The following is a 24,416-nucleotide window of genomic DNA, read 5'->3' as shown; positions in this document are numbered from 1 at the left end:
GAGCTGGAACGGATGATCAGAAGACTCTCAGAAAGTGGCATTGATGATGGTGAAGCAGCTGAGGAAGAAGAAGAAGCAGCTGAGGAAGAAGAAGAAGCAGCTGAGGCAGAGGAAGATGCAGCAGAGGATACAGATTCAGATGATGATGATGATTCTGAAGCCACCCCATGATCATCAGACCTTTATGTTTTTGCTTTTACTTTTATTAGCTAAAGGGGCATGTCCCTTTGAACAATGGTTACTATTGGTCTGTAATATTTGCACCTTAAGTTCATGCATTCTACTTTTGTCAAATTCTGTCTAAAAAGGGGGAGTAATAGTATTATATGCATGATTTTGTGTATGCAGTAGTAGTATTATGCATGACTTATGATTTAGAGAAGTAGGATACGATGTATGCATGATTCATGATTTTGAGGGGGAGTTGTATGTACATGATTTTGAGGGGGAGACTGCTGCTGCTGATGATGACTGATGTAAGCTACTAGTAGCTGATAGAAGATGCTGCAGTAAGAGCATGGAGACAAGGGAAAGCTGATGTCACATGAGATGTCTTGACATCCTGGAAAAGACTAGTAGCTGATAGAAGATGCTGCAGTAAGAGCATGGAGACAGGGGGAGCAGAAGCAGAAAGCTGATGTCATGTGAGATGTCTTGACATCCTGGAAACGACTTGCAACTTGCAGAATTTTGCTGTCGCCATTACCAATTCCGCTGTGCTTGATTACTCTGATAATGAAAGTTGCTGATCCCACTTGCATAACTGCTCGTACCTGCTCAGGAAGTGTCTAAGTATGTTTTAGACAAAATTTGCCAAAGCGGGAGATTGTTAGTGCTTAGCTTTACTAAGCTTTAAAAGATTGGCTAAGATTTTGTTAAAACATAAGCACTTAGACAATGAAGGAAAGCTGGAGTTGCTGCACATGATGTCCAACGTTATGTCAAAGAATAAGATCGGGCTGCACAATGCATAAGGCAAGATAAAGTGTCAAATGAAGAATTGAAGCTGCAGGATTCACGATGTCGGATACAATGTCCAGGACATCCTGCCTGAAAATACTGGAATTGCTAAAAGCATTGAAGCTGCAGGATCCACGATGTCGGATACAATGTCCAGGACATCCTGCCCGAAAATACTGGAGTTGCTAAAAGCATTGAAGTTGCAGGATCCACGATGTCGGATACGATGTCCAGGACATCTTGCCCGAAAATACTGGACATATAAATCTGTTATATCTTTAACAGATTATTGTGCAGTTAGCAAGAGATTAGATGATCTATCTTTAGGAACGAATTAAAAGATAATTAAAGTTCGAATTACAAACTAGAAGAGTTCGTTCAGGGATTAAAGATTAAAGATAAAAACTAAAAGATCAAACGTTATCTTTTAGTTCTTTAAGTGCAGATTTTCAGGAAGAATGATAGATCTCATCCAGCACAAGCTGTTGCAGCCCAGACACACACACTGCTATAAAAACATGGAGGCTGCACGAGTTTTGTACCAAGTCCGGGATTGAAGAGTTATTTTGTGAGTTTTGGGACTTGAGTCTTTTGTGAGCCACCTTGATGTTATCCTAACATCGAGTGTTGGACCTGAGTGTGTAGAGTTGATCTCTAGTTTGTGTAGAGTTGATCTCTGTAGTTTGTGTAGAGTTGATCTCTGTAGTTTGTGTAGAGTTGATCTCTGTAGTTTGTGTAGAGTTGATCTCTATTGTTCAGAGAGCAATCTCTGGTGTGTCTTTGATTTGTTTGTAAACACGAGAGTGTGATTGAGAGGGAGTGAGCGGGGTTTCTCATATCTAAGAGTGGCTCTTAGGTAGAGATTGCACGGGTAGTGGTTAGGTGAGAAGGTTGTAAACAGTGGCTGTTAGATCTTCGAACTAACACTATTTTAGTGGATTTCCTCCCTGGCTTGGTAGCCCCCAGATGTAGGTGAGGTTGCACCGAACTGGGTTAACAATTCTCTTGTGTTATTTACTTGCTTAAACTGTTCATACTGTCAAAAACAATCTGCATGTTCTGAAGCATGATGTCGTGACATCCTGTACGACATTTGTCCCCAGTATCAGAATTTCAATCGGTTATTTGTGTATAAGTGATGTCAGCGTTTGTATTTTAACATCGGTCATCTGTAGATAATCGATGTCAACTCTTGTACATTAACATCAGTTAGTTATAAATAACCGATGCGAACATTTGAATATTAACATCGGTTATCTAAACATAACCGATGTTATACACAAAGAACTACACCCAATAAGTGAATGAATCATCAATGTTGACATCGGTTTTCTACCAAAACCGATGTTAATGGAATATATTAACATCGGTTATCGTAGGAAACCGATGTTAATATATTAAATTAACATCGGTTTTTCTAGAAAACCGATGTTAATATAACATATTAACATCGGTTTTATTGCAAAACCGATGTCAACGTTCATCATGCGTACACTTTTTTTGTTGTTGTTCATTGTGTTTAACATCGGGTATTTAGAGAACCGATGTTGTCATATATATGTTAACATCGGTTTTACAAAACCAATGTTAACATTGATACATTCAACATCGGCACTTTCAACATCGGTTTTAGAATCGATGTAGAATGTTCTAAATAACCGATGTTGAAAGTGTATTTTCTAATAGTGAACTTTTCTTGAAAGAGAAAGTATTGAACAAAAACTTTTAAAAAGATAAAGAGAAATGAATGAAAGAAATCTTTAGAAACAAGTCACTTTAAGAATTATGACTTTTGGAAATTTATTTTTCGAAATCAGCCACTGGTAATCGATTACCATCAAGGTGTAATCGATTACACATCAACAGATGTGACTCTTCATGTTTAAATTTGAAAATCAAAACGTTTAGAAACACTGGTAATTGATTACAAGTATTGTGTTATCGATTATACAAGTTTGAAATGATTTGAAAATGTTTTATCACAAGTTGTGACTCTTGAAATTTAAAATCTAACGTTTTAAAACATTGGTAATCGATTACATGATTGTGGTAATCGATTACAACTTTGTAAATCAGTTTGAAAAGAATGTTGGCTACTGGTAATCGATTACTGCCTTCTGGTAATCGATTACCAAAGAGTAAAACTCTTGGTAAAAGATTTTTCTTTGAAAAATTCCTGTACTATTCAATGTTTTTGAAAAAACATTTTAGTACTTATCTTGATTGAGACTTCTCTTGATTCTTGAATCTTGAGTCTTGATTCTTTACTTGAATCTTGAATCTTGATCTTGATTATTCTTAATTCTTGAAACTTGTTTGACTCTTGATTCTTTGACATCATCGAAATAATCTTGGAATGCATTTCTTCCACAATGTTGCTAGGAATAGATCATAGCATATTGATTGCAATCTTAAACTTGTTCTTAATGCTGGAATAATTATTGAATATGCGAGGAATCTGTATTTGATAATTGCTCATAGAATTTCCGTATGCGAGGAATTGATATAGTATGATTTAGCATGTGCATCAACAATGGTAGAGAATGATTCATATGTGTAAATTTTATTTGGATACTAAAGAGTCAATGATGAAATTCAATCTTATGTTTTATCTTGATTGAGTTTAAAATCTTTCTCATCACTTTTCTTAGAATTATAGGCTTGCAACTTTTACACTTTACTTTTATTGCAACAAACCAATGAATTTTTTTATCAAACATGATGTATAAAACTATTGAACTGTTTAGTATTATTCAAGGAACTGAGTAACTCAAGTCCTTGAGAAAACAATCTTAATAATAACAAATTGTTGGATCGAGTGGCCTCAGAATAATTAAGAAGGGGGGGTTGAATTAATTATTCCTAAAACTTTACCAATTAAAAATTACTCTTTTAAGGCTTTTTCTTTTGTTTTTAAGAGAATATGGAATAGAAGAGAAACTTAACAGAAAGTAAAAGCGAAAATTAAATGCACAACGGAAAGTAAAAGAGTAGGGAAGAAGGAAACAAACACACAAGAGTTTTTATACTGGTTCGGCAACAACCCGTGCCTACCTCCAGTCCCCAAGCGACCTGCGGTCCTTGAGATTTCTTTCAACCTTGTAAAAATCCTTTTACAAACAAAGATCCACAAGGGATGTACCCTCCCTTGTTCTCTTTGAAACCCTAGTGGATGTACCCTCCACTAGAACTGATCCACAAGAGATGTACCCTCTCTTGTTCTCAGTCAAACCCAAGTAGATGTACCCTCTACTTGTACCACAAAGGATGTACCCTCCAATGTGTTAAGACAAAGATCTCAGGCTGTTAAACCTTTGATACTTTGTGAATGGGGATACAAAAGAATTCTCAGGCGGTTAAACCTTTGAACGCTTTTGTATTAGGGAATGGGAAGAATCAAAAGAATTCTCAGACTGTGTCGTTTTGAATTCTTTGACAAGGGAGAAAGGAGACACAAAAGAATTCAAGCGGTTAGTCCTTTGTTCTTTTGGAAAAGGGAGAAGAGAGACACAAAAAGAATTCAGGCGGTTAGTCCTTGGCAAATTCTTTTTGGAAAAGGGAGAAGAGAATGAAAAAGATGAATAGCACAAGTTTTCAAGGTTTAGAAAACCAAAAAACTTCAGAAAAATTTTGGTACAAAGAAGAAGAAGAAGTTCAAAGAGATTCAAGGCTTGTAAAGGATTGTAATGAAATGATTGGAAAAGTATTCAAGATTGTTGTTAGAAAGATTGATTTTTAAAATGCAAAACAAAGTGTTGCTTTTATAGACTCTTCATGTCTGGTCAAGAAGGTCATTCAGAAGAGTTATAACTTTTAGAAAAGCTTAAAACCCATTTGAAAAAGTCAAAACCTTTTTGAAGAGTTACATCTTTTGATTTTTCAGAAACAGTCACTGGTAATCGATTACACTATTATGGTAATCGATTATACAAAGTTTTTGAGTGAAAGGATGTGACTCTTCACATTTAAATTTGAATTTCAACGTTCAAGGGCACTGGTAATCGATTACCAAAACATTGTAATCGATTACAGCCTTTTGAAAATATTTGGAACATTGTAAATTCAGTTTGAAAACTTTTTCAAACTCATTTTGCTACTAGTAATCGATTACAACAATATGGTAATCGATTACCAGAGAGTAAAAACTCTTTGGTAAAGGTTTTGTCAAAAACTTCATGTGTTATTCAAAGTTTTGAAAAAACTTTTTAATACTTATCTTGATTGAGTCTTTTCTTTATTCTTGAATCTTGAGTCTTGAATCTTGATCTTGATTCTTGAGATCTTGAGTCTTGATTCTTGATTCTTGATTGTAGGCTTTCTTCTTGAGTCTTGAATTCTTCTTGATTTTTGAACTCTTGACTTGTTCTTGATTCACTTGAGTTGTTCTTTGATCTTTCTAGCTTTTTGTTCATCACCTTTGTCATCATCTTTTGTTGTCATCATTGTTATCATCAAAACACCTTTGAATCATTGTTGATTCATCATGAAGCTTTGCTTCCACACAAATTTTGTAAACTATGACGACAATTGATACACTTGTCAATAGTATAACAACCATGATTTCCTGTATCCCAATATCTTCATAGAGTTAATAGACTCTTTTGTTGGGTTAACAGCGTACAAAATATGAAGATGCTTATAATTGGGTGCACTTTTGGTGGACTCAATCAAAAGGACCAACTTTTTCCTTGGTGAACTTCAGACTTTTTAGCTTTTGAGCCATAAGAAACTGCCGAGGAAAGAGCATTGTCCTCATGTTTGCATGATTGAAATTTGTGATGAATAATACTAGAGACAGGCTTTGGCCTAGTTAACCTATAATTAAACGGCTTCGATGATGAAACTTTAATTAATGGCAAAAATGTGTTTTTAAAGTTACCTAGCATCAATGCATCATTATTCATTAGTGTACGAACAATTATTTAATAACTTAAGAAATTTTGAAGGTCACGAAGTGCAGTTTTGGTTTTTTAAAACTTCTATAATTATTGTGCTAATATAACATATTGTTCAATGAACACAAAATTTACGTGTAAGATAATTCTTGAGATCCAATAGGCAGATATGATTATCTATCAAGGGTTGCACAAATTTCTAACTAACTTGGATTGCAAATCAATGAAAAATTGGTGAGAAACTCTTTTGCACATGCCACAGTTGCCAGTTGCTAGCTACGGCCCTACAGTAAGTGACACTGCTAATTATACACTTAGATATGCTAACAGAAGCATAAAGAATTAAATATTAGTATCCAACTCGTAAAGGGTAAGAGTGAATATTTTATTATTCTTCATATTCCACACACATGCGCACTCGGATTCTATTATTGTATTAGACAATGAGATCAACAACATGGGCTGCTTAACAACTTTGCATTATCAAAAACCTCATTGTCTGCCATTTACACATCCTTTCCCAAACAAACAAGTTGGCAAGCTCCCTACATTACTGAACATGTCTGGTACCAGAAACTCTCTAAAAAAGCTGCTATTTTGAAAGCCAAAGGGGAGGGCTCAGTGCACTTGTTCAGTGAGAGCAACACTTCATACAATCATGCTGAAAGGTTCTTGGAGGAAACAGTGCTTGCTTTTAACTCTTCTTGCTTTTGTTGTTCTATCAGAAGGATCAAGATTACCTAAGGAGTACTGGGAACAGATGATGCCAAAGAAGCTACCTTCTCCTTCCTCTTCTCCCTCCAAAGGCACGAATTCAGTGTCGCCTTCATCTTCCTTGACCACGAAAAATGATGGTCTTCCTATGTCAGATGGAAAGGTCTAATGTTGACTCAAACTAGAGTAGCTAGCAACCTCTTTCTCTAACTGTACATTTCAGTGCTGTCATTCTCATTACACGGAGCTGATGATTTGAAGAAAGCATCATTGTTTAGAAATTCTGTTACAAAGGTTCATCTCACGTGCTGCTTGTAAAGCAGAATCACACTCTTGTAGATTCATTGATCTTGGTCCGAAGGCAGTGCTGTCAATTGTAAAGATGTTAGAGTAACAATTCCTCATTGGACCAGATAAATTTATTAATAACAATTCTTGATGTAAAATCAATTGGGAGACATCAACGGCATATGCTATATTTCTTTCTTGTAACATGCTTGATCATCATCTGTTAGTTATATTTTCCTAATTAAATAATATTTTCTGTAAATTTTAATTGTTACCATAACATTGTCGCTTAACTTGGTAGATTGAAATTATATATTGATGTAATTCTGGTAGAAAAATGGATTCCACGAAAGGAACAAACGCACCTTTTCGTCCTCATATGAATCCATACTTTATCTCTTCTCATATTGACTTGAAACGATAAATGTCATTATGCTTGTGATATTTACATTAATAGAATTAGTTTTTTTTTCTCCAAGAAGTGATATTTACAAATTACATTTTGCTTTTTTATCATTCTTGACTATCAAACACATTAGTCTTGTTGCAAATCTTAACTCACTTTCAGAATAGAAAATGAAAGTGTTCTTGAATCTGCTTCATAGTTACGGAACCGAGTACAATCCCCAAGTATTCTTCCCTCATCTTGTTTTTCACTGACAGGTGTCCACGAAGAATTCTGTCTTGGGAAATTCATATAGAATAACATAGCAAAATAATGGGAAGAGAATGAATGATTATTGCTTTTGTTTTCCTAGATTTGACAAAGTGAAATGATGGTTTTCACACATGATTTGTATTTGCATGTACATCAGAGACATGAATGTAACTGTGTAGAACTCGATAATTTTTCTACAAAATCATGTTCTTTATGCCATGAATATTGGTAAGAATGCCGTGTATTAGAAGCCTAGACATACCGTCAGTCGATCCATCATGATTGAAGTTTGACTCCGTAGGCTTTTTTTTGTTTGCTTTGTGCTCTAAGAGATTATTAAGGCTACATTTTCCTAACCAATCCGCATAACATACTAGAATACAAAGATACACACACACACGTACATGCATACACTTGAGAAGAGCAAAGACGATTTCAGAAACATTACAAATGTTGTAGCAGAACTTTGATAAAAATACGAAATAGAGGGTATGCTGCCTTGCCATAATCATCTTCCATTATCCAATGCAATTAATACATGATCCCTGATGCTGTCATACCCAGTAGTATATTGGTGGCTGCTGCTATCACCATCTGCATAAATGCTAGATGATGCATCATGAAGCAAGAATTGGGTCTCCTCGATATTTTGGTCTCCACTGATCCATGGGTGCTTCTCCTTTTGCCGTATTGCATCCAACTCCATTGCGACTTCCTTCATGCTAGGCCTTTCCTCTCCATTGAGTCTCAAGCACTTTGCAGCAAGAATAGCAACCTCCACGATCTCCTTTTTATTTTCTTCATTCACAATGCCAACTTGAAAAACATCAAACAGGCGATCCTCTTTCAAGCAAGATAGAAAGTGGTTGGCAAGACTTCTTTTCTCTTCTGGCTTGCCAAAAGAATGAGGTTTCTCCCCTGTTAGCAGCTCTACAAGCACCACCCCAAAGCTGTAGACATCACTTTTCTCCGTTAGTTGGCTTGTAAGCATGTACTCCGGATCCAGGTAGCCAAAAGTTCCTTGCACCATTGTGGCTATTTCAGTTTGATCAAGTGGAACCAACCTTGAAGCTCCAAAATCGGACACTTTGGCAGTGTATGTGTTATCCAAGAGGATGTTAGCAGTCTTCACATCTCTGTGGATAACTGGTATTGAGGCTTCTGAGTGCAGATATGATAGTGCTCCAGCTGACTCTGCTGCTATCCTCAGACGGGTTTTCCAAGTTTCATTATTTACCTTTCTTTCAGTATGTAGAAAATCATAAAGGGTACCATTATTAACAAATTCATAAACAAGTAAAGGAACTTCTCTCTCTAAACAGCAACCCAAGAGTTTGACCACATTCCTGTGATTGATTTGGGATAAAACAATAATCTCGTTAATGAATTGTTCCTTTTGGCTCTCATCAACTATTTTTGACTTCTTGATAGCTACAGTTCTGTTGTTATCTGCTAGAAATCCTTTGAAAACTGTACCATAACCTCCACTTCCAATGATCAAGCTCTCGTCGAAGTTGTTGGTGGCCTTCTTTAGTTGTTCTTCTGTGAAAATTTGAGTAACCTGGGATGAATTTTCTCTTCTAGAGAGCTGCTGTAGCAAAATGGAACCGCCATTCTGCTGAAAGTATTTCTCTCTAAGTTTGATGAGTTTCTTTTTCTGGTATATCAAGTACAATAAAGTAGTCCCCATAAATAGAATAAAAATTCCTGCTCCTACTCCTGCATTCAGAATAGAATATGTCAAACACAACTCTTGAATTCTTCTCTGAACTAGTATCATTAGCATACATACTGAATGAACAGAGATAAATGAAAAAGATTTCTAGTTGAAAGCAAAAAAATAGAATAAACAAAAAAATTGGATGTGCTAGTAGTTTCTTACCCATGACAACCTTGGTAACTAAATCTTTTTGGTGGCACCCTACTCCTTTTGTTCCATTTCCGGATTGCCCCTTTGGACAGAAACATCGGTGGGATCCATTGGAGTTGAGACAATTTTTTTCACTTATGCATGTATGATTGCCTGTCTTACATTCGTCAATGTCTGCAAATCCCAAATAGAAACAAGGAACTTAGTAAAGTGAAATATTATTATGGAAGGTTACTAAATTTCTAGAGGCAATAAAAGGGGTGTAGCTGAGTCCAATGAGACAAGCAGCTAACTAGAACATTCTAATATATGATTTGACTTGGTTTTGTCAAAAAATAAATGTTTTATTTTCCTTTTTTTATTTTTTACTTTTTACCCCAATCTTTTGTCTACCTCTCACTATTTTTTGCTAAATGCATGGTAAGGAATATTAACGAATCAATCAGACTATAAAAATAAAAAACATGTAAAGCAGCACATGATTAGAAAAAGTCTGTCAAATTGTGAAGGATGGGAGATATATAGGTAAATTTTTGAGACAGGATACATATACAATAATTTATATAACATCATTGTTTGTTATTTCTATCAATCATTATGACATATAATAAATGATGTACATGTAAGAGATTGATACTAAGAAATACTGTTGTAGTACAATATATTCTATGAATTGTCATACAAATAATATTTATTAATTAATATTTCGCATAATAAATTAAATTACCTGTGCAGCCAAGATATGGGTTTCCTTCATAGCCATCCTTACATCTGCATCGGTAACCATAGTCAATGTCAGAGTCTGTGTCATCGCAATAGCTATTGCTCCTGCATGCGTAGTCGTCTCTACTCTCGGATGCTTTACACTTTTGGTGTCCTACGGTCCAATCAAGAACCAAGGGGAAGCTCGTCTGTGGAAACCCTCGCAAATGAGAGGTTGAAAAGTTGTACGAGTCTTGTTTTGCAACAAAGGAATAGCTGCAGTTTTCCCACTCTGGCATCGAATTGGAGAAGATAGATGCTCTTATCTCGATATCCCTCATTCGAGGAGGAATATCCATCCGGCAACACCCTATTCCGGAACACGTTCCATCGTCAATCTTCAACTCGTTGCCATAGCATCTTGTTAGACACCCAGTTGAATATGTGCTATTGTCGGAAAAACTGTTGAGTACGCCAAAACTGTCGCAGCCAACGGTCATGAACTTGTTTTCCTTCCTTGAAATGCTGAAGTTGAATGTTTGCATCCAGGGGAAGTTGTCATTTGTGTCATTGCAAAACTGTGAGACCCAAAACAATACGTCCATTTGCTGCGCTGGGAGGCTTATGCTTAAAATCTCGACATTACCCCATATTAATGTGGAGTTTTCGCAAGTGAGACTAAACTTGGGCTCAAAGAAACAGGGTCGTTGATCGGGTGTAGATGAGTAGCCTATACCGAATGGATATGGAATTTCAATATTTCCACAAGTGGAATTGCAGCCAGGGAGGTTTTGGTTTAGTATTGCAGAAAGGGTTTGATGAGGTGCAACAGCTACTACTACGAGGGCCAATGCAAACATTAACGTCTGGCTCAGTTGCAAGTGTTCCATTGCCTACAATCACAAATTAGAAAATATGCCTTTGGAAGGGACGATTGAGAAATTGCGTGCGCTGCCTTGTGGTCTCTGAGTTTCATTTATTTATAAACTTCAAATTTTGGTTTTTCTTTGTGTAGTTTGTTGAATAGTTTCTGCCAAAAAAAAGGTTGTTGAATAGTTATTAATTAATATGTCAAACTAATGAATAATTCTACGACCCGAAAATGCAGAGTGTTCAAAGAAAGAATACAATAAGAAATAGATGGTTGTACGTAAGAGCGTGAGAAAATTAGGCGGCATTGACAGGAGGAAGAAAGTCATGGGAGACGGAAAAAGAAATTAAAAAATGTATGACACGTGAAATTACTTGTGAAATCAAGTCATTTTATATTCTCAAATTTAGGCTGAACACACAAAATAGGGAGAGTAATAGGTAAACTTTTGGTAAGATATTGTAATATTAGTCTCCATATCCCAATTTGAAAAGAAATGCAAGTGACTTGGCACAATTAGTAGTTCACCACTTAAGTCTCTTAATAAATGTCTGAAATTCGATCACCAAGTTATACATGAGTCTCCAACTGAAAATATAACTTTATCCCAAACAAATACACACATCTGTAGCTCATATTATGTGGATAACAACTTCAATTTCATTCTTATATTTGTAAGATTATTATATACTTATATCCACTTAATTAAGTGTAACTCAAAAAATTAATTATTACAAATGAATTGAAAATTCACTCTTAATTTATCTAAATAGAAACTTAAATCATCTAAATATAAATCATATATACCCTTAAATCAGTTTTATTTAACGAATAAAAGAAAAATTAATATACTTATAATTAATAACTAATAAAAGTAAAACTAAATATGAGCGCTCACAAACATACACATTACGATTTTACATATGTAAATATACAATAAAAAAAATTTATTTGTTATATAAAATATTAAATTTATGAAATAATTAAAGAGTTTTTCTTTTTAAATAAGTGTTTAAAATTTTAAGTTCACCAAGTTAAAATGTTTTAAGTAAATGAGATTATAAATATATACATATTGTAATATTCAGCTAAATACTCAGTGAATATTAAAAACCATGATTAGTAGTGTAACATTCCAAAAATTTTAACATTAGTATTAAATAATAATACAGTGACATCTTTTAGGGAAATAGATTTTATAATTAATAGTTAAAGGATACCCGTAGTCATTAATAATAATAGTTACAGTTACCTTATATTAGGAGTAGACAAGAAGAATAAGATAGAGAGAGAAAAAGAAAAGGAAGAGAAGGAAGCTAGCGAGAAGGAGGAGAAGAAGAGAACGAAGGAGAAGGAGCAAAGATCTAAAAACTCAGGGCCTGAAGCTCATCTCTATGTGTTCTCGTAGGTGGGTGCTTTCCCCTTTGTCCATCCTTATTCCTTTGATTTGTTGCCTTCTCATTTTCTCTCTTTTGAACTTTAGGCTTGCAATGTTGGGATTTTAATGATTATGCAAGATTAAGAATGTTTTGGGTATATTAATCACTTAGAAAGTATAATGGACCATTATTGATGTAATTATTGTTAGTTTGGATGTTAGATATTAATTAGAAAAATAATAACAACAAGTTTTATGAGCCTTAAATTGTGGAAGATGAAAGTTGTAAGGTTTGCAAGTTACAAAGTCTTGAATAAGCAATTATGTGAGCATTTAGTATTCTTGAATAAGCAAATTATGTGAGTGGTCACTCTATTTTAGTATAAATAGGGGATCATACTCTTGTATTTTGTGTGCCAAATGAAATAAAATCTTCTTCTTCTTCCAACAAAGTGGCATCAGAGCTTGAGTTTTAGAGTGTTGAGAGAGAAACACTTTGTGAGTTGAGAGATGACAAGCAATGGCTTGAGTATGTTTCAATTCCCTCGTCTTACCAAAGAGAATTATGATAATTGGTGTCGTCGCATGAAAGCCTTGTTAGGTTCTCAAGATGCACGGGAGATTGTAGAGAAAGGTTATACCCAACCTCAAAATGAGGTTATTTTGTCACCAAATGAGAAGGAGACTTTGTTGAAGTCGAAGAAGAAGGATCAACAAGCACTTACTTTCATTCATCAAGGTTTGGATGAAGCTATGTTCGAGTTGGTGTCAAATGCAACCACATCCAAAGAAGCATGGGAGATTTTGAAAACCTCCCTTGAAGGTGTTGATAAGGTAAAAAAGGTGCGCCTACAAACTCTACGTAGAGAGTTTGAATCATTGCATATGAAGGAATCCGAATCTATCTCAAATTTTGGTAACAAGGTGTTGGCTATTGTGAACCAAATGAAGCGTTATGGAGAAAATATGGAAGATGTTCGTGTGGTGGAAAAGATCCTTCGCTCCTTAATCGCTAAATTTGATTATGTGGTTTGTGCTATTGAAGAGTCTAAGGATTTAGACTCAATGACCGTAGATCAATTGATGGGTTCTCTTCAAGCCTATGAAGAAAGGTTCAATAGAAGACATGATGAGCCATTGGAGCAAGTCCTCAAAGCCAAAGCTTCTTTGAAAGAAAATGGAGGAGAAAGTAGTCAAGAAGCACGTGGACATGGAAGAGGACGTGGTCGTGGACGTGGTCGTGGCCAAGGAAGAGGATGAAGAGGAGATCGTGATAGTTTTGACAATAATGAATGGAGGAGCCATCAATCCACTAGAAGTCGTGGAAGAGGAAGAGGAAGAGGTAGAAACAATTATGAAAAAGCATATGAAAGGAAGTATGATAAATCTAATGTTGAATGTTTTAATTGTCATAAATATGGCCATTACTCTTGGGAGTGTTGAACAAATGTTGAAGAGAAGGTCAATCTTGTTGATGATAAAGAAGATAAAGAAGTTGAAGAGTCAACACTACTACTATCACTTAATAATGGTGAGAAGGAAGACAAATGCTTATGGTATCTTGACAATGGAGCAAGCAATCACATGTGTGGATGCAAAGAGAAATTTGTGGAACTTGATGAGAAGGTGAAACGAAATGTTTCTTTTGGAGATTCTTCCAAGGTGCAAATCCAAGGAAAAGGTACCATTTTAATTTCTTTAAAAGATGGTGCTCATAAATTAATCACGGATGTTTACTATGTTCCTAAACTAAAAAGCAATATTTTGAGTTTGGGTCAACTTGTTGAAAAGGGGTATGAAATTCATATGAAAGATTGTTGTTTATGGCTTCGAGATCAAAATTCTAATTTGATTGCCAAGGCGTTTATGTCAAGAAATAGAATGTTCACTTTGAACATTAAAACCAATGAAGCAAAATGTTTGAAGGCTAGCATAAAAGATGAATCATGGTGCTGGCATATGAGATTTGGGCACTTGAATTTTGGAGCACTAAAATCCTTAGGATAGGAGAAGATGGTGAAAGGGATGCCTCACATCAACCATCCTAATCAATTGTGTGAAGCATGTCTCCTTGGAAAGCATGCAAGAAGGAGTTTTCCAAAAGAAGCTAATTCAAGAGCAAAGGAGCCTCTCCAACTTGTTTACACCGATGTGTGTGGCCCAATCAATCCTCCTTCATGTGCTAACAATAAATATTTCTTGCTTTTTATTGATGATTATAGTAGAAAGACTTGGGTTTATTTTCTAAAGCAAAAATCTGAGGCATTTGTAGCTTTTAAAAATTTTAAAGCTCTTGTGAAAAAGGAGAGTGGTTATGTAATCAAAGCTCTAAGATCCGATAGAGGTGGCAAATTCACATCAAAAGAATTTAATGAATTTAGTGAAAAATATGGGATTCGTCGCCCTCTAACGGTTCCTAGATCTCCACAACAAAATGGGTAGCGGAGAGAAAAAATAGAACTATTCTTAATATGACTAGATGTATGTTGAAGGCTAAAAATATGCCAAAGGAATTTTGGGCTGAAGCTGTTGCATGTGCCGTTTATTTGTCCAATCGCTCCCCAACAAAGAATGTCAAAGATCAAACACCACAAGAAGCATGGAGTGGAGTGAAGCCAAGAGTTGATCACTTGAGAGTATTTGGGAGCATTGCATATGCTCATGTACCCGACCAAGGAAGATCCAAGCTTGATGATCGGAGTGAGAAACATGTGTTCATTGGCTATGATGCAAGCTCAAAAGGCTACAAATTGTACAATCCAAACAATGGAAAGACAATTGTGAACCGAGATGTCGAGTTCTATGAAGAAGGCACATGGAATTGGGAGGAGAAAGAAGACACTTATGATTTTTTCCCGTATTTTGAAGAAATAGATGAAGAAGCCTTGACTCCAAATGATTCAACTCCAGCACTTTCACCAACCCCTTCAACCAATGAAGCCTCATCATCTTCCGAAAGGAGTTCAAGTGAAAGGCCAAGAAGAATGAGAAATATTCAAGAATTATATGATGAAACTGAAGTTATAAATGATTTGTTTTGTCTTTTTGTTGATAGTGAACCCTTAAACTTTGATGAAGCAATAAAAGACAAAAGGTGGAGACAAGCCATTGAGAAGAACAACACTTGGGAGTTATCAAGCCTTCCCAAAGGTCATGAAGCAATTGGAGTCAAATGGGTGTTCAAAATCAAGAAGAATGCAAAAGGAGAGGTTGAGAGACACAAAGCAAGACTTGTAGCTAAAGGCTACAAGCAACAATATGGAGTTGATTATGATGAAGTGTTTGCACCGGTTGCCCGCATGGAAATCATCCATCTTCTTATTTCCTTGGCAGCTCAAATGAAGTGGAGAATTTTTCAGCTTGATGTAAAATCGGCATTTCTAAATGGCTATCTTGAAGAAGATGTCTATGTTGAACAACCAATAGGTTTTGTCATCGAAGGTCAAGAAGGAAAATTCTTGAAATTGAACAAGGCGTTGTATGGTCTAAAGCAAGCACTAAGGGCATGGAATACTCGCATTGACAAGTACTTCCAAGACAATGGGTTTGTTCGTTGTCAAAATGAGTATGCTCTTTATGTTAAAACTTTTAATAATGATGATGTCTTATTTATTTGTCTTTATGTGGATGACCTTATCTTTACCGGCAATAACCCAAAATTTGTTTGAAGACTTCAAGGAGTCCATGTCTCGTGAATTTGATATGACAGATATGGGACTCATGTCATATTACTTGGGAATGGAAGTGAAGCAAACGGAGAATGGTATCTTTGTCTCACAAGAAAGCTACACAAAAGAAGTGTTGAAGAAATTTAATATGCTTGATTGCAATCCCGTGAACACACCTATGGAAGGTGGCTTGAAGTTATCAAAGTTTGATGAAGGAGAGAAGGTAGACTCCACGGTCTTCAAGAGTCTTGTGGGGAGTTTAAGGTATCTAACCAATACAAGGCCCAATATTCTATATTCGGTGGGAGTTGTGTGTCGCTTTACGGAGGCTCCTACCTCTCCTCATCTAAAAGCCGCAAAAAGAATTCTTCGTTACTTGAAAGGTACAATTGATTTTGAATTGTTTTATTCTCCCTCCAATAACTATAAGCTTGTGGGATTTTGTGATAGTGATTTTGCCGGAGATGTTGATGATAGAAAAAGTACTACCGGATTTGTATTTTTTATGGGTGATTGTGTTTTTACATGGAGTTCTAAGAAGCAAGGCATTGTGACACTTTCTACTTGTGAAGCCGAGTATGTAGTTACAACTTGTTGCACATGTCATGCCATTTGGCTAAGAAGATTGTTGGAGGAACTTCAGTTGTTGCAAAAGGAAAGCACAAAGATCTATGTTGATAATAGATCTGCACAAGAGCTTGCCAAGAATCCGGTGTTCCATGAACGAAGTAAGCATATAGATACAAGGTACCATTTCATTAGAGTGTGCATTACAAAGAAAGAAGTAGAATTGACTCATGTGAAAACTCAAGATCAAGTTGCGGATATTTTCACCAAGCCTCTCAAATTTGAAGATTTTCGAAGATTGCGAGCAAGACTTGGTGTGCAAAAGAATTTTCCAATTAAGGGAGGATGTTAGATATTAATTAGAAAACTAATAATAACAAGTTTTATGAGCCTTAAATTGTGGAAGATGAAAGTTGTAAGGTTGTAAGTTACAAAGTCTTGAATAAGCAATTATGTGAGCATTTAGTATTCTTGAATAAGCAAATTATGTGAGTGGTCACTCTATTTTAGTATAAATAGGGGATCATACTCTTGTATTTTGTGTGCCAAATGAAATAAAATCTTCTTCTTCTTCCAACATTGGATGCTCGGGTAGCCATTAATGTTAGTGGGAGCTTGGTTTTTGCAAAATCTACAAGGTGTAGAATCGCACCAGCTAGCATACCTCTAGAATACTTTTTGAACCATCTAGCTAAGCTAACAAATGATAGCATTGTATCTGCGTCTTATGGATCAGACAGTAGTAGATAAGTGCTAGTTCTATGAAGCACCAAAGTTTCTTGTCTCTTAAAAAATTTGTAAAAAACTTTGTTTTCGATTCTTTCTATCACTGGATAATAACTTTCTTCTTCGAAAAAGCTTACAAAAAAAAATTGTCACGGTTTGAACTCCTTCTTTTGATTTTTACCTTTACAGTTTGGTAGCAAAGCTCAACCTCTAAAGGGTTGAGCACCTGATATTGACAAGAGAAAAAGATCTTGATGGAAAGCCATAACAGCCGGTTAATTCTAGAAGGAGATTCCCTTACAAGGCCTCCAACCTTTCTAGGAGATGATTATCCATACTAGAAAGATGGAGATGTATATCAAATCCACACAATACTAGTTATGGAATATCATCACATTTGGAGACATCCCCATCACCGGACCTGAGGAAAAATGTTCCTTAACAAATAATAAGTACAACAAAATCTGCAAGGTAAAAATAGCCAAAGAAATTTGGGACTCACTCTTTGTCAACCAGAAGGGAACAAAATATGTCAAACTGAGAAAAGTTTTCACTCTGATGAGACATTATGAAAATCTCTCCATGAAGGAAGGAGAAACAATTAATGATATGTTTGGGAGACTCCAAGTTCTCCTAAATGGTCTTGAAGCTCAAGAACATGTGTTTACAAATGCATAGATCAATCTAAAGGTCCTAGATATCTTTCCCAAGGTGTGGGAACCAAAGACACTAGCCATTCAAGAAGTAAGGGACATGACAATCTTATCTTGGGATGAACTGTTGGGAGTTCTTTGAGATTTGAGATCACAAGGTTCATCTTCAAAACAAAGATCATTTGCCACAAAAAGATTTTGGTGCACTACAAGAAAAATGACCTATACCTACAGACAAAAATTGTCACTATAAATAAAAAATCCGTAGGTAAATGTATGATAGACTTTGTCCTACAGACGTTTCTTCCGTCAACTTTGAGGGGGTGTATAATGACAGCTGATTGTCTGTCACTATAGGTTTTACCTATTATGTATAGTGTGTAGGTAAAAGTCATTAACTTCTACTTACATCTCCTAACTGTAGGTAAAAGTCTTTAATATGTATCTATCATCTTCAATTGTAAGTAAATGTTTAGATCTTAGAGAGAGCTTAGAACATACATAATTGAATGTGGGCAGTGCAGCAACCCAACGATCCTTCTAGCTCCAACTCCAACTAGCTTTGCCAAGTAGTTCATAATTACCTAGGCCTTGGCTAGAGCAGGCCCTCCACTATTTTTCATAAGATATTCATATGATTTTAATTAGAACCAAGGTGAAACATGGTAATGTGACTACTACTCATGATTAACATTAACCTACCTGATGAGAGAAGGCATATGCCATGGTTCTTTCCCTCTTGACTGTTGCTTCTACTACTCATGAGGTTTGCCAATTGGATAGCACCATATTACTAAAGACACCAATAGCAATCACCTTTGCAAGCATCAAATGGAACTCAGCTCATCCACAAAAATTAGACACAAATTTAAATTCTTACTATAAAAATCACTGTCTATCTCTTTGTTGCTTGATATGTAAAATACTTAATTGTAATTTGTAAGTAATAACATACTGAAAGACAACAGTTATTGTGTGTACAAACTTACTTGTGCTCTGATTCATCTTGTATGAATGCATGAAGTGCCTCAACTGCTAGGGAGAATGACATAATTAAAATAAATAGTTGTCTACACAAGCAACAGAACAAGAAAATTCAAGATGTTAGTGCATATGATGTAATGTACCAAACAGGAGAAAATATTGAATTAAGTTTGCCATACTTAATTCAAAACAATGTCATACATAATTCTTTTACCCTCATACAAGCAGTCATTTAAAGACTCAACATTGTAAAATTCAAACCAGAATGTCATGTATTATCCCTTCTTTAACAAACTAAATTGCCTTGGTAAAATATATATATCTTTGGGCAACTCAATATAGTTAAACATGCCAATTCAGAATTTTTTTTTACCATTTATTATGCAATATCATTTAGCATTTTACAAGATTTTTATGAAAAATAGTTCTACATAAATATAAAAATTTTGTTTTGTGGATATTTACATTCGGGATAAAAATTACATGTCAAGTTGTCAAAAACCTCTCAAAAGGAATCAGACCTGATTTGTAATCAACTGTAACACTATAATCTCTACAACTTACTTTTACTTTGGTTCCAGCCAACATATATATCAGCCAATAGACTAGCATATATATCAGCCAATATATATATCTGCCAATAGACCAACATCAATAGAGCATAATAGGTTGGACTTAAGTGCCTAATATTTTAGTGAAGTTAAAATGTTTAGATTATCAAAAATGTAAAGTTGATAAGTTTTTATTTTAAAAAGTATTTGCTAATTATATAAACAAATTGAAACAGAACTTGAATATTTTAATAAGAAAGATTTCAAATTTGAGATGGAAAAGAATGTGACTAAAATAGGAGACATTGAAGATAGCAATTATAGATGCTTCACAACAGTAACAAAGGTGCCTAAAAAAATACCAATACCAGGAGAGAGAAAAAACAAACATAAAGAAAGAAATAGTAATTAGCTCTACTCAGCAAGCAAATATCATAAAAGAATGAAATAGTTGTTTTCCATCATCAGTGAAAAAACCGCACTTGCTCCGACAATTTTTTTGTTCTGTACATTGTATCCATGCACGATAATATAATTGATTAATAACAATGGATTTTCTTCCCAAAATTGGAATGACAAACATATATACATTGAATCGTGTTTCATTTGGCATTATATTATTTGACAATTTTCAAATAAAATGGCACTGCAACTTGTAGGCTCCTGCAGCCATATTTGCTAGAAAATTTGAGTGGAATAAAGATAACAATAACATTTTTTTTAGGGAAAGAGAACAAGAACATAAAATCATTTAATTGTAACTACATAATAAGCATAAGGTGAGAATAATTGGTAAACGGGTTAGTTCATGCTGTTTAAGATTTGTTACAAGTGATCCGTATTTTAATTGGTCCACATTGTAACGGATTAGGCTAGAATACGAAATAAATTATTTTTATTTTCTTAATTTATGCCTGCTAGTATTCTTTATATTGATTATTACAAATATTTACTTATTTATTAACTCATATAAACTATTTTAATTTCGTTCTATCATTTTTTTTATTTAATCTGTCATATCCTCCTCATTTTCACATCTTTTTGTAAATATAAATTTTTAATATATAATAAAAAATAAAAATGTGGACAGACATGTGCTTGTCTCTCCACTAGTTTAATAGGAAAAAAATCATTAGAGCAACAAAACTAATTAAATATAAAAATTAGACACCAATTTTAACAAACATAATAAGATTGCAATACAAGCTGATTGTAATTTCAGATGTTTGGTTTTGTTTTTCTTTCGTCCAACTAAAAAAAACACAAGCGGATTGTAGCCAGCCCGGCCCACTAGTCTCCTATCAAAGTTTCAGTTGTTTTAAAACGACGACGCATATTTTAGAATTCTACCTTTCGTATTGATTCAAACTGTATACTATATTTTAGACAAATGCTTATTACTTTGACGTTTAGCTCTCATTGAAGGTTTTACTTTTAAATCTTAATTTACAATTCAAACATTTATTAGTTAACATAGAAAATATGAGATTCGAATACATGCATGTTAATTACTTGAAAATCCTAACATTCAAATAATCCCAAATTTCCAAAGAAGGATACAGGTTTGACAACATCTCTAAATAATTATTTTAAAAGTGTCTAGTCGTAAAACATAGTTTAGTTTGACACTAGTTTTAATTTAGCTTAAATTTAGTTCGGCAAAAAATTAAACCAATTTAAATTGAAAAAAATATGTATAATTAAATGAATGATTTCTTTAAGTATATTTTCCCCAATATCAATGAATGTTTCGCTCTTTATTATTAGAAGATATTTATTAGTTCAACAAATAATGTGAGCAACACCCCAAGATTCACTCATTTCATTCTTCTCTATTTTCGCCACCAATAATTCCAATTGCAAAAAGGCAACTTGGCATGCACAGACTCACACAAACATACATATTTGAAAACAGCAAGGTGACAGTTTTGTAAATTAAAAGTGAAAATTGAAAAGGAAAAAAAAGTAAACAAAATGAACTCAATAGCCTTTGGTTTGAAATATCTAAAGAAAAAAAAGAAACAAAATAACATCTGATTACCAATATTTGTTGGATTAAGTAAGGAGTCTAACCGGTATAGTTTTGAGTTTCTGTACACATTGGTGAAGTTGACCTTAAGAGATGCTTCTATGCCTGCTGATGTAACTTCCAACATGCAGGTTGCAGGATTATAACCTTCTTTGATCTTAGGAACTCCTTGAATAGCCTACATCAATCATGCACTATAGTGAATATGCTAAGTTCCCAATGCTACAGAAGCATCATATGTTATATGTGTTAATCTTGTTTACACTAAATTCGCCTCATAGTACAGAATCAGATCAGAACAGTGGTGGCCTAATGGACCAGCATATATTTGCTCCCCTGCCAACTTCAAAAGTAACATCCATTAATGTAGTCTTACCGGCACCACTTACACCCATCAGAGCTGTTAGTACTCTTGGCCTAAAGACACCACTAACACCCTTCAAAAGTTCTCGACGTTCCTCAAAAACTCCTTGCTTTTTCATTTCCTACAATCAAATAAACACTCAAATATATTTTAAATATAATCAATACCATACAAATAGAAAGATTACATTTTTTAAAAAAATGTGTAAAGTACCTGTGGCATGTCTAAAGAATATTTGATCTCATCAAATGTGAGAGATAGAGGTTGAAAAGGAAGAACCATACCCTTCCTTCCACTTCTGTTAGCTTTATCATCACTAACTCTTCCAGAAAAAGATTTGGATGATAAGTTTGCTTCTTCTACAATCTTTGTTTCAAAATCTCAAGGACTCACCAAAAGAGATTTTTCCATTTGGTAACTGAATCAACTCTTCAGCTGTTGAAGCATTTCTCTCAATCAATTTCTCAATTAATGAAGGATATTATAAGATAAAAATAATTAATGCATCAGACTTTTAGAAAAGAATCTTATAAAAAAAAGGACAAACAATTGAGTAAAAATAATCTTATACATAAGAAAGGAGGTAGTATATTAAGATCTCAACTAGAAATAAAGTTAATATAATCCTTATAAAACTAAGCCAACCTAGAAGCCAGTTTTTTTGAGATTGATTAATCCATAAACTCATTCTAAGAGCATAATCCATTTTTGTCTTTGTGAACATAAAATAAATCAAGAGTATCATGCAAGCGATAGATATTTTAACCATAAAAAGTTGCTACCCAAGAAGCTTGGCCAATTAGAAATCAATGTCAATATTATTGACAAAGTAAAACATCAACAATACAATTATTATAACTCCGCAAATGTTGATCTACAAATAATGTCTCACCAGTCACCATGTTTTACCATTTGTCATTCTGTTTATAATCTCACATGGTACACTAGTCATGATGCAGGGATTATTTCTCCTGAACACGATCCTGCATCTCTACTTTTACAGTTTAGTTACCAACTCGTTTATCTCTTTAAATCAAAATAAATTGCACTAAGTCAAAACACTATAAAAAAATTGCAACATGAAATACAGAAATACCCGATAAACTCATGCATATTGAAGAACATGCTAAATAAGTTCTAGGATTAGCAAGTTAATGAAGATTCAAAATTTTATGTAATATATTGAAAAACAACTCTTATTGTACAAAAGGAATCCCGCATTTTGGACCGCATTGAATGGTCGGAAAAAATATAACCACAGAAATACATTTTCCCAGGAAATCCAATTTTCCTGCATTCTGCTGCAAATTATCTGCAGTCGGCAACAAAATAGATGAACACTATTGGGCTAAACTTCTAAGCTTGCAGGGATATTAGCTTAAAATGCTTACAATTAGTAGACCAAGGAATTATGATTTAGGCTTTTTTGGGGTATCCGAGCTTGATGGTTCAGCTTTCCTCTTAATTCCCAGAAAATGCTCTACCTGAATCAATTAAAAAAAAATATTTTAACAGAAAAATGCAAAGCTATTCCACAAAAGCACTTTTTCTAAAGCTTAAACACGTCCTAAATTACCTTTCGATCACCAAGTTAAACATTATTAACATTAAACATTTAACATAGTTACTTACTTCTTAGCATGCCAAAATCACTTTTTGCCATAATCAATTTAAATTTTTTTTAAATAGGTTCTGAATGCTGCCATAAATCAACTCTCTTACATCATCTTTGGTCAATTTCCTTCTCTCAAATTCAAACTCAAGTTTTGAAATGGGTTGAGTGGATGGTTCACAGTCATGTTCGCCAAGCCAGTGAAGTAAGGATCAGATAATGCCTGATATCACAAACATGACAGAAATAATGAAATATACTCTTAGGTAATTATCAATGAAATTATATATAGGTGATAGGAGATCAACCTCTTCAGCTGATGGAAGGTCTTTAGGATCATTAGGTAACTTTCCTTCTCCAACATAAGTATAACATGCAAGAGTTTCAAAATACTCCAACTGTATGCTTTGAACATTGTCGTTGTTTCCACATATGAAAACTCCTCAAAAACACTAATAAATTGAATTCTTTTTTCAACGAATAAAGAAACGCAATGACATCGATTCAGAATAATGACTTACACAAAAACTTCGGTAAAAGCACGTGAGAAGACACAAATTGAAATTCGTGTAATTTGAAAATCGAAAGGAGGCGCTCTTGCTCGTCGATTTCCTCGAAATGTCGACGCCAGTGATCCTAATCCCAATCCTCGTCAGCGACGGCGTTCCCAAGGGACTTCCAGTAGGAATCGACTCGGTTGGCGACCTCGAAGAACTGGTGCAGCACGGAGTCCTAGCCGCTGCGTTTGGCACTGGCACTGCGGTCGTCGGAGGAGGAAGAGGCGAGGCAGCGATAGGGGGGTTACGATGGGAACGAGAGGAGAAAGGGCGTCCGTTGTGCAGGGAACGGAACGACAAGCTTCTGCGTCGGGAAGGTGAGCGTTGGTGCAGAAATGGAAGAAGAAGCCATGAGAGAGAGAATGAAAG

The 24,416-nt window shown here is 34.8% G+C and overlaps 2 protein-coding genes across 5 annotated transcripts; one reads left to right on the top strand and one right to left on the bottom strand.

Annotated features, from left to right (window-relative positions):
• Positions 1-7,301: 7,301 nt before the first annotated feature.
• LOC114383236 (putative wall-associated receptor kinase-like 16) lies at positions 7,302-24,104 on the bottom strand. Of its 4 annotated transcripts, none has more exons than XM_028342862.1 (14): positions 24,012-24,104; positions 23,799-23,895; positions 23,601-23,713; positions 23,270-23,362; positions 22,272-22,313; positions 22,092-22,244; positions 21,778-21,999; positions 21,559-21,692; positions 18,940-19,020; positions 18,653-18,766; positions 18,452-18,562; positions 10,113-11,117; positions 9,398-9,559; positions 7,302-9,234 (listed from the first exon to the last, which is right to left on the bottom strand). In XM_028342862.1, exons 12-14 carry the CDS (start codon positions 10,975-10,977, stop codon positions 8,024-8,026), a joined length of 2,238 nt encoding a protein of 745 aa, XP_028198663.1. In that variant the 5' UTR covers positions 10,978-11,117; positions 18,452-18,562; positions 18,653-18,766; positions 18,940-19,020; positions 21,559-21,692; positions 21,778-21,999; positions 22,092-22,244; positions 22,272-22,313; positions 23,270-23,362; positions 23,601-23,713; positions 23,799-23,895; positions 24,012-24,104; the 3' UTR covers positions 7,302-8,023. The 4 variants fall into 4 exon arrangements, with proteins under 4 accessions (XP_028198663.1, XP_028198661.1, XP_028198662.1 ...); XM_028342860.1 differs by having other exon boundaries at positions 21,891-21,999; XM_028342861.1 differs by having other exon boundaries at positions 21,891-21,999; positions 22,163-22,244.
• Positions 12,847-13,596, top strand: LOC114383996. The gene has a single exon (XM_028343680.1). The coding sequence runs from the start codon at positions 12,847-12,849 to the stop codon at positions 13,594-13,596; it is 750 nt and encodes a 249-aa protein (XP_028199481.1).
• Positions 24,105-24,416: the final 312 nt, after the last annotated feature.

The sequence above is a fragment of the Glycine soja genome, chromosome 14 (genome assembly GCF_004193775.1).
Source record: "Glycine soja cultivar W05 chromosome 14, ASM419377v2, whole genome shotgun sequence".
In the NCBI taxonomy this organism is placed as follows: domain Eukaryota; kingdom Viridiplantae; phylum Streptophyta; class Magnoliopsida; order Fabales; family Fabaceae; genus Glycine; species Glycine soja.
This window is presented reverse-complemented; position numbering and strand designations above follow the sequence as displayed.